The 11796-nt window shown below is 30.5% G+C and overlaps 1 protein-coding gene across 1 annotated transcript; it reads left to right on the top strand.

Annotated features, from left to right (window-relative positions):
* Positions 1–6980: 6980 nt before the first annotated feature.
* LOC111504179 (enhancer of split mbeta protein) lies at positions 6981–7950 on the top strand. The gene has a single exon (XM_023158679.2). The coding sequence runs from the start codon at positions 7115–7117 to the stop codon at positions 7685–7687; it is 573 nt and encodes a 190-aa protein (XP_023014447.1). The 5' UTR covers positions 6981–7114; the 3' UTR covers positions 7688–7950.
* Positions 7951–11796: the final 3846 nt, after the last annotated feature.

Genomic DNA, 11796 nt, shown 5'->3' with positions numbered 1-11796 from the left:
TGCTGACTCAACTTTTGTATCAACCTCCGGTTCCAGAATACAGATTCTCGCAGTGGAGAGTTAATAACATCAGATGGTAGGTAATTTTAATTGCTAATCAAATGATATTGTTAATCGATAAATAGTCGGGATATTATGTGCATCTGGCTACATATTTGATCTTGGATTATCAATCTCAACACGAATAATAGTACCTATCTGTTATACAGCAGAAAGATAGGAAAATATGAAAAATAAGTATTTGAAATGTCTATGAAATAATAATTTTGATAGTAGAAAAATGGGCTGTTATAAGAAGTTATAATCAAAAAGAAATAGAATCCTAAGGTACCAAGCGGAAAGGGATTTTCAATTCATGAGAGTACCTATATTATTGGTAGAAACATATGAATCATTTTGATTAGAATTCAATTACAGACTTCTTATAATAATTTTTTATTTGCATTCGTATTGCCTTGTGAATAATGGTTTTCAGTTTCATTTGCAATGCTGACTCAACTGACTCAGAATACTTATTTTTGCATTGAGAAGAATTTATCAAGACAATAATTTCAGCTGATAGGTAATTCTGTGAGTTACCTTCAATTTCAATCCTTTGTGATTTTAATGGATAACCAAATCCACAATCGACAGATAACCAGGATATTATATTTGATCTTGGATATTCAATCTTTCGAAACAAATAATAATATACAGTGCATTTCTTTAATGTCCCCCCTTTCATTTTTTGAACAGGTCAGCTCAAAAAATTGAAAATTGAGATAATGACATTATTGCATGAAATTGACAGATGAAACTTCCAAGATGGCAACTGGGCGCCATCTGGGAAAAAAAATTGAATGGAAAGGGCGGTCTTGTGACACATCATTTTGAAGCTCCTGGCGTGTACTTCACAACCCTAGAATATGAAGTCAATATCTTCACCTACTACAAAATGGCGGAAAAATATTGAGATTACATTCTAGGGTTGCGAAACATTTGTCAGGAACTTCAAAAAAATGTGTCACAAGACCCCTCCTTTTCATTTATTTTTTTTCCCTAAATGGTGTCCAGTCGCCATCTTGAAAGTTTCATCTGTCAATTTCAATATTACTGGAGTTTTTCCCAACATCAAATCGTTATTTTTAACAAAAGATGTTAAAAAAGGTGTTAAAAATAACGATTTCGTGTTGGAAAAAAAACTCTAGTAATATTCATTACTACACCAAAGGTTCCAAACAGTCAATTTCACTTCAAAATAACGTATTTATGCATTAATTTCATTATCCCAAATTTCAATTTATTGGGTTGACCCGTTCAAAAAATAAAAGGGGGGCATTAAAGAAATGCACTGTATAATACGTCAGCCAGGAAAGGAGTATCTGTTTTTCAGCATAAGTATCCGTAAATATAAAAAATAATTGTTGGAAATATCTATAAAAGTAATAATTTCGACATCCATAAAAATCACCGGCAATTTGTGACACTTTACATCATTATTTGCATCGACCTCTCACAGAAACAATTAATCTCTTACAGAAACAATTAAAATTCAATTATCAATATCATTTTTGAATCAAAATCTTAACCAGAAATAAATGATAATTCATACGCCACCATCATTATAGATATATACCGCCACCTTTTCTCTTTTACTTGCTACAATGATCAAATAAAATTATAAGCTTGACTGTGTTGGCTATTATTGAAATCGAAACACCCACATTTCCACTTTGGTTTTCATCAACTCAACTAGTCATTGTTCTATTAATGGCCTGCTTGACCCGTAATAAATGATGAGGGGTGCGATACCCCTCTCATAAATTTACACTTACACAGACAAGAACAGATGTTCTCGTTGGGAAAAGCGTGCCTTTCCCATCGTTATGAAGTGTGTTACTGAATAAATTATTGTTTTCGTATTATTTGTTTATACAATCTGAAATATAAACTCTGCCTTCAGTCGATATTACTACGTGATCACTATATGAAGTAGTATTTTCTACTGTTGGTCACAAAAACTAAAATACTACATGACTGAAATGCAGTTGATAGCTTCAAAAAATCCAAATTGAAATGAAAATAACGCAGCAAAATTATTAGGTAAATAGAGATATTCTCATATCCATAAATACATTTTAATTAAATATCAAACGTATATGTCGAATAAATAATCATTGCTAGTCTATCTTTATTAATAACAAACTAACAAAAATTATTTTTTGGGGGTTCAGCCAAAAAACACGAATATTAAAAGTTACTGAAGTTATATAGGAAGTTACATATAGTGTAAACTTTCACAATTGCCTTAGACAAATAATAAAAATTTAATGTCTTTTACAAAATTAAACAGAAAGACCCTAATTGTCTTCATTTTTCGTCTGAACAACTGAAAATTTGTATCAAAAACGTATGCATCTTAATAAGTTTCATAACAAAAATCAATATACTTTTCCATAACTACGATAGTTAAGAAATAGGGAAGAAAAACCTAAATCTAATTTTATACATCATCCGCCAAAACCGGACAATAATTAAAAGCAAATATAATTTTTCAAAGATAGTTTTCAATGACCACATCATTTTGGTAAACCAAAAAAAATGTATAAGAACTTTTCTGTACAACTGTCATTAAAAGTGACATTTTTAATGATTATCAAAAGTATTAAAATATGATGTTTACAAAGTAGCGTGTTAAAAATATTTTCAATACTAGTGTTAAACGTATTTTTAACACGATTTTTTTCGACCAAATAACAATAAACAAAACATATATTTAATTTTCAAAGAAGTTTTGTTATGAACATTAGATAAATACAATAGAATTCTGTTACGAATATATTATATACATCAAACACCAGCAAGAACTTTAAATGTGGCCTTAAATAAAACGCCTGAGCTTCAAACAATATACTGTTTGTTGGTAACCAGGTGATTCGGTGTCACCTGACACGGCCACTTCACAGCAAATGCGATAACATGATAATAGTCAACTGACAAGATTTGTCAAGATGTGTTTTTATAGAAATGATAAATTTATCTATTTTATTATAAAAACAGGACAGTTGTACAAAAAACTTTGTATGATATTTGTGTTAAAAGTAAGTTTTATTTTGTTCACTCACAAACAGCTTTTATGACTTTATCTTTCCAATCTCACATATTCATAGAATTTATATTCTAATACAACGAAAGAAATTGAAACGTATATTTCGTAGATATACCACGTATACTGTGAAGAACAGAATAAATCAAAGATCCATCGTTAAGCCTCATAAAAGAACCAACCTTGTGTCGTAACTCTGTCACTAAAAAAAATTTCATGATTTTATTTATAGATAATTTCATACCACTCTCAATGTATACCTACTCGTAAAAAGTTCATTTTTTGCACAATTGTTTTTCATATTTTTTGTCATTCATTCTATTCATCATGCATATTGTATATTTTCAATAGAACTATTTATATTATCATAAATATGATCATCAATAATTGATGATTTGGGTATTACTCCAAAAATTATTCATTATTTTTATTGTCTTCTACAGATTTCAAATAGTCGAAAATCGTCTTCAAGTTACATAAGTTGTTTATATCTTCGAAATGAATAAATATAGACAATTGCTATTATAAAGAATCAAATTTCAGTCACTTCTTGGATTTTTCTATTTCGAAGTCAAGTTTATTTACATGAACCCCAATCTCAAATTCATCCTGCATTGGATTCTCAACCATTATTTCTCTAAAAATCCTTTGTCAACGGAACCTATTCAAGACATTTTCCATGTCCGTAAAGAAACAGGTAACATTGACCTCCATCGGTCAAGTCAATGGTCAACATACAATAGAATTAATTTACGAAGATAAGTTGGGCTATTACTTTTAGGACATCATTTAAAATATGGATTCGATAGATTTGCCTTTTGAAAAAGCTTTTGTAAAATTATATTAATAGATGTCTTCAGACAAGAAGATTATAAGTTAATATAATATGTCAATGACATGAACTACAACTGACATAATTACAACTAATTAATACGGTTTATTGTATGATTTTCACTATAAAGGGTTTTAAAAAAAACGCGACAAGTGTTCTACACAATAGATTTCTGAAGCATAAACTAAAACTAGTTTTAAGATATTAGTTTTAGTTTATGCTTGAGAAAGATATTGTATAGCGAAACACGTGTTGCGTGTTTGTATTGATTAGTTTTAATATGAATTTTCATCAAGTATCGTCCAATTCTAGTCAATTACTTAATTAGACAATTTAGACTAGAATTTAATACAACAATAATACTTTCAAGAGTCCAACAAGATAATTTCTTCAGAAGTAGGAACATATTAGGATATAACCAACAAAAAAAATTCCATCAAAAGCTTCACCAGCAAAAATGAAATGCTCAACTAGTGCATAAAATACTATCCGAACCCACGCATACCATGCACGAGTTGATATCACCAATCCTCAACTGATGAAATCGTCCGCAAAAAAAAGGAATTTGCAATATTGTTCTAACGATTATTGAAAAATAAAAACAAACAAATAAGGTAAGCTATGCAATTGAAATGTGTCAATCGTAGAAATTATGTGCGATCAAGTTTTTTATTGAAAATAGATTATGAAATAACGAATAAAATATATATTTGAGGTTGTAGAAATTTCCTTTCGTAATGGCGATTTTTTTTAAATAAAGCAGTTTGTAGAGATAAATGGACAGATGCATATTAATTTTTCACAAAATATACATCAAATGTTTATTTAATAATCGAATAAAGTTCAAATTCATACCGTTTATATCGTGGGTTTCAAATTTAGTAACATGAAGGGTGAATTTTCCAGGTAACTGGAAGGAAAATCACATCCTCCAGTGTTGAAAACTACTACTTTTGTCATTTATGAATTTTAATAGTTTATGAAAATATTGGGGAATGGGAATGGGAATGTAATTTTCTTCTCATTAAAGTTATGCTTATTTACTATGTATCCAATGAACTCTACTAAAATTTACCAAAAACAGGTTAATGAAAAACTAGAAAAATAACAAAAAGGTAACGAATTAAGTTTGGTTATACACAAAATATTGAGTACACTCATTTACACACATTTACAAAGTTACTGCCCTTCAAAGTTTAGAAAAGGACAACTTTTCAGCCTTCTTTTTCACAAGATAACTATTTAAAAACACAATAATTGATTCACTAAGTCACCTATTACCTCCTTTTTTCCTCCTTTCTTGACACTTTTCCCTTCAACAATCAACATTTTTCCAATAAAAATATTAAAAAATGTACGGAGCTGTTTTTTGGTTATATATCTCCGTATTTTATGTTTTTAAGGTTAATGGCATAGTTGGTACGACTGATGCTGTCAGTATTCCTAAACTGATTCAAATGTTTTTTGCCTTTATTTTTTGTGTTTCTCTAATCACTCACGTCAAACTAAAAATCCAAATCTACGAATTTGAAATAGTAGGCGGCGGCAAATACCAACCACTTTTTTGTGAAATGTCACTAGTAACTAACCTAGAAATAGAAGAGTGTCACCAGTCACCAGAAGAAGCATTCGTTTTCAAATTTAGTTTTTTATAAGAAAAATGTTGATTGTTGAATTGAAAAGTCTCAATTAAGGAGAAATAAGGTATAAAGGTGACCTAGTGAATAAATGCTTGTGTGTTTAAATAGTTTATCTTGTGAAAAAGAATGCTGAAAAGTTGCCCTTTTCTGAATTTTGAAGGGCCGTAACTTTGTAAATAAGGGAGAGCGCCACTTTTTTCTTTGGGATCAAAATACGCATCAAAATACATAAGTACGTACACTCAGAATTTTTTTCAAAATCGCCGGGTGCCCTCAAAACGAATATTTACTAATTTTTCTTGTTTAATATTAGAACAATTTTTTTAATTCGAGGAAAATGACAAAATGTTTTATTTTCAATATACTTTTGAAAAAGTTGTAATTTAGTTTATAAACTAAAAATACCTACACTGTGAGAGGTCAGATATTATTTCATCTTTCCCCTGCAATTGTGCATTCAGTGTTTGCAAATGTTCCATGACATCAGTCAAAAAATTAAGTCTTGTAACCACTCATCATCGTCTAATTCTTCAACATTTTCACTTAGTCTTTCATATTTGTTGTCAGTAATTTAAAAGACATTTTGAATCACATACGGAACAGTAAATTTTTTTTAATATAATAGCACAAATATGAACAGGAAAGTTGGGTACATTTATCGAGAGCCACAAATTATCCTTCAAAGAGCCGCACGTGCTGTCCGAAGACAGGCATCTATTCGATTCCTACAAAACATTCATACCAAATAATGCATTTAATAATTCTATTATTTGATAAGGAGACTATGGTTTTGACATTTAACTGGGATACCTATTTCGACTTTGAATTTGGAGTTTTAATTATGAAGTACCTAACCCAACACTTTTATCTTGCTATCAGTAATTATATCTACTCAACACAGTTTCCTGAAAGTTCAACTTCAAAGTAGATATCATTTGATAGAAAATGGACATTATCAAATTCCAAGTTTTTTCCGTTATTGTAAATCGATATTATGAAAAATTATTAGAGATTCTTCGACGCCGTCATAGTTTTCACACAAATTCAAAGCTTATATAAGTACAACAATACGTAAAACGTTTCAAGGAAACTTCTAGATATTCTCTCAAAAAGTTAACTGCCATTGAATTTAATTTTCTTCACGACTTTTCATCTGAACATTTTGATTTCATAGTAAACGTGACTTTTTCATTTCTTCAACATTTTCCATCCCCAATCCCTCAAATTTTTTTCATTCACTAAAAGAATGCGTGCCAATCTCGCGCCAAACGCGCGTCAGTCACGTTCCCACAGCCTTCTTACCACGTTCCCATACAAACACCAAATTGCTTCGAATAAATTACTGAACATATGGTGCGTAATCGCTCGACCGTCCTTTCCTATTCTAAATAGACTCGAGTCAAGCTCCAGCCCTGTTCCCACGGTATCAGCGTAGCCCTGCACCTGGCCCCCACCCTTATAAAACCGCCGAGCGCCCTCCGGTTCATCATTCAGAGTCCGACTCTCACGCAAGTAGCTTCGCGCTAGTTAACCGAGTGCCTTTAACCAAACTTTACGATGTCTTACGCCGCTGTGCAAGAATCTCAACCTATCTCGCGTACTTTGCAGTACCGCAAAGTCATGAAACCGATGTTGGAGCGAAAAAGAAGAGCCCGAATTAACCGCTGCCTCGACGAGCTCAAGGATTTGATGGTGTCCGCCCTGGCCACGGACGGGGACAACGTCTCCAAGCTGGAAAAGGCCGACATCCTCGAGCTGACAGTGTCCCATCTTCAGAAGTTGAAACGTCAACAACGCCTGTCTGTCAATCCAGTAGTGGAAGCTGACCGATTCCGTGCAGGATTCACCACGTGCGCCAAGGAAGTTTCCAAGTGTTTAGCGTCAACTCCTGGAGTAGATGTCCATCTGGGCACCAAGCTGATGACACACCTTGGACACAGTTTGAAAGGTATGGACCGAGTGTCGCCTTTGTCAGTACCTAGTGCGTACACTCCACCAGCCTCTCCTGTTTACGATGAAGGTATCCAGTACCATATGCCACCTTCTCCGTCGTCTTCTTCGAGGAGTTCTCCGAGCCCTATCAACTACTCCGTAGACGTACACACCGAATCAGTATGGAGACCGTGGTAACCGATACTTTTTTGAATGAATGAAATTTGTCTTCCAATTTTTCAAATTGCTCAACCTGCTTTAATCTTAGATTAGTTTCTTGTAGCTTTAATTTTTGTTTTAATTTTTCTGACTGTGATATTTGTCGTTAATAATGAATAGGGCTTAGTTCTCCATGTTTTTTATCAGATACTGTCTCCATTTGTTTCGAAATTGAACTGACTGTAAGCTCTCTGTGATACAAAGATTTAAAAGATTTATTGATGAGAATAAAACTATTTTATTACTAATTCGTGTATTCTTTCTTGTTCTTTTTCAGGTTATTAACAAATAATAATAATGGAAATGATATATTGAAATTGATATTAATAATTTCAAACTGACTTTATGAAAGTTAAGGGTAATTCCAATTTCCTGTGCATTTAAAGATCATTTTCAATATGTTAGTACTATTAATATTATTGGGTATGAACAAAATGAAAAAACAAAACGAAAGTGTATCTAATTGAAAAAAATTCGAATGAAAACCAGATCAGAATAACAACAATGAAGGTCTCAAAAAATTATAATGACATAGGGCATAGATGCCAAAAATAAAACTGATTCATATACCTTATATATATATATATATTAAAATGAGTTGGAATTCACAATTATTATTTTGCATTGAACAATTAAAAGAAAATCAGTTATCAGATCAGTCAAAGATATTTGAGTTTTGTGTGATTTATATATTTATTTATATTCAATCCAATACCAACCTTACATCTAATACAAACAATTAATTCTGTTATTCTCAACTGACAAAGAATAACTTTAAAAATAATTCCAAGTATGAATTAAGACCCTAATGGCATTTGTTGGTTTCTATGCCTCAGTCTCTATTTATGTATAAATAAGATTGTGTCGTCTGTTACCTCTTAAAGGTGTTAAAAAAACTGTTAGGTGTTGGTAAAAAACTCAAGTAATATTTATTACTACACCAAAATTTCCAAACAGTGCATCCATCACAAGTATCTTTCATGTTCATCGAAGATCTATGTTCGGACCGTTTTTTAAGCGTCAAAACGCACTTATAAAATTAATCACAGCCCCTATTTGTGAAATTGTGTCCTTTATTGCTCAAATATATATTTTTTCCTAGAGGGTTTCTTGACTTTTAGTGGACTTCTATTTTTCTTGAAATTAATTTAGCGTTATTCAATTTGAATTGAGAAGCTGAGTTCAAAAAAAGCGTGTTAAAAAGTTACTATTTTATGCAAATAAACTATTTTTCATATACAGTGTCATCCCCAAAGTATGCACCATATGGGAAACTTCTATATTAAGGGTTTTTCGACAAGAAGTTATTCCAGATAAAAGTTTGTGCATCCCCTAAAACTGAACATGCACCAACAAAATACAGTAAAATACACGTAATATACGAGGAGCCTTCAAATATTTGATTTTGAGACATCAGGAGTAAAGTACTCTTATTTTGAAAAATCTCGGGAAATATTATTTGAAGAAGTTGTTCAGCATTGGAACATACATTTAGATTTGAAGTCATTGCCATCTAAGTGATGTTTTATTTTTTGTACCCATTTTTTTGAAATGGAGACTACGAAAAAAAAAATTTGCAAAAACGATAAATAGACAGCATTCTGTATATGATGTTTTATTTTAAAAGCCTGCAATATTACAAATTATACAACTATGGTGTTAACCACCGTCAATTTTTTTGAAGAGTAAAATAATTTTCGAAGTTTTTAGTGCAAAGTTATTTTTATTTTTTGTTAACACCAAAAATTACTCAAAATTATACAGTTTTGTAACAAGAACTTAATATTCAATAATATAAAATCACAAAACATCAAAATAAAATAAGTATTTTGGAACAAACTCATTTATTTTGTAGAATTATTTTGGACAAAAAATCTCCAGAAAATCAACGAGTTTAATCCGAAATACCTATTTTATTTTGATGTTTTGTAATTTGATATTATTGAATATTGAGTTCTTGTTACAGTACTGTATAATTTTAACTAATTTTTGGTGTTAACAAAAAAATAAAAATACTTCGCACCAAAAACTTTGAAATAATTTTACTCTTGGAAAAAATGACCGTGGTCAACACCATAGTTATGTAATTCGTAATATTACAGGCTTTTAAAATAAATCGTCTTATACAGGATGATATCTATTTATCGTTTTAGCATATTCTTTTTGTAGTGCCCATTCAAAAAAAAATGGGTAAAAAAATAAAACTTCACTTAGATGGCCATGACTTCAAATCTAGATGTATTTTTCAATGCTGAACAACTTTTTTAAATAACCTTTTCCGATATTTTTCAAAATGAGAGTACTTGACTCTTGTCTCAAAATCAAATATTAAAGGCTCCTCGTATATTACGTGTGTTTTCCTGTATTTTGTTGGTGCATGTTTAGTTTTAGGAAATGCATAAACTTTTATCAAGAATAACTTTTTGTCGAAAAACTAATAAAGAAGTTTCCCATATGGTGCATAATTTGGGGATGACACTGTATAGCTGCACCCCAAATTATGTACATAGGGTTATTCTACCTAATAGTGAGTTAATTGTGCAATGTTTTCTACTTATTTGTAAAAACATGTTGAATAAAATTGATTCTCCAACATCAGAATCTCTGAAGAAAAACAAATAATTTTTCGAAAGTTGACCTATGTTTAAATTGAAAGGGTTATATTTTTAGGAGTGACTAATTTTTGGAAAAGAAAGTTTTTGGTTTTCTATTATTCCATCTTGATACAAAAAAGAGGGAATTTTCCAAAAAAAAAGAAAAAAAGCAATCAATTTTTAAAAAAGTAACTTTATACATAGATGTGTAGATCATGCAAAGAAGTAACTTTCAGACACAAACTGGAAGAAAAAGCCCTCCTGAAACAGCCACTTTCATATAAACATTGAATTACACGAAAAAAAAATTCTTTCGAAACAAATTTTCGTTGAATTATACAAAAAACACTTTTCTCTATACTCAGTTTGTATTCCAAACATTCGTTATGGAGTCAAATCAGATATCATTCACAAAAATAGAGCTATGTGTTCGTAACTGAAAACGGAAACTGGTACATCTATAAATCTAGAGCTTTTTGCATTATCAAAAAATTTGTTGATAATCATAATCATGATCATGACCATTATTGTGTAATATCAGCAAAAAATCAAAACCTGTGAAACAAGATATGTTTAGTTACCAACATGGCTCAAAAATGTTTGCTATGAAATTAATAAGAACTTCCTATTCAATCTTAACAGAGTATATAAGTATATTAACTCTCAAAATATTACTTTTCGATAAAGCAAAATCAAAAGCTGATAGCAAAAATAGTAACGAGATGATGTCAATATCAACATCATTGAGAAAAATCACACGGAATCTACAAACATTGTTTTTTAAATACTTGTATTAGAGTTCATTAAATTAAATTTGATTTAATTTAATATGTCTGGGGATAAACTCATTTCGATTTTTGTCAATAGCAAAAACATTTGCTACATCGCCCAACTTGCTTTCATATATTAGATTAATTTTTTGTGACTTTGAATTTTCTTTCATTTTGGCGGTAATATTTGTCGTTAGTAATGAATATAGGGCTTAAAGTTCCCACATTCTGTCATCAAACATTGTCTTGATTCAAGGTTAAACTTATCGTGTGATACGAATTTTTGAAAGATTTGTAAATGACCTTTGAAAATATTTGATTACCAATTCTTGTATTTTTTTTTATTTCCTTCAGAAAAAATTGTTGTTAACCATTAGATATTAGAAATTAAAATGTTAGATTTAATTAGAATGTACCTATATGAATATTAAACTAAAGAAGATAACGGTGAGTACTAGATTCATCCACAGGTTGACTTTATTTGTTTAAAGTTAATTCAAATATTATTACAAATAAAATTACGGTTTATGAGTATCATAAAATGGCACTAGGCAAAAAAAATTAAATAGAATAGAACTCTTATGAACAACTCAAATAAGAGTTAAATATAAACTGATGGATGTAGTCGTTACTACGTGGTAGGAGAAGATCATTATGAAAAATGAGAGATAAAATTTCCTATGTTTTTATACCACTTGTATTTGTAACTTACGTTACTACTGTT

Source organism: Leptinotarsa decemlineata, unplaced genomic scaffold (assembly GCF_025532065.1).
Source record: "Leptinotarsa decemlineata unplaced genomic scaffold, Ldec_3_MD MMD2_tig00001393_RagTag_RagTag, whole genome shotgun sequence".
Taxonomy (NCBI): domain Eukaryota; kingdom Metazoa; phylum Arthropoda; class Insecta; order Coleoptera; family Chrysomelidae; genus Leptinotarsa; species Leptinotarsa decemlineata.
The sequence above is the reverse complement of the archived record's forward strand: the minus strand, read 5'-3'. Positions and strand labels throughout refer to the sequence as shown.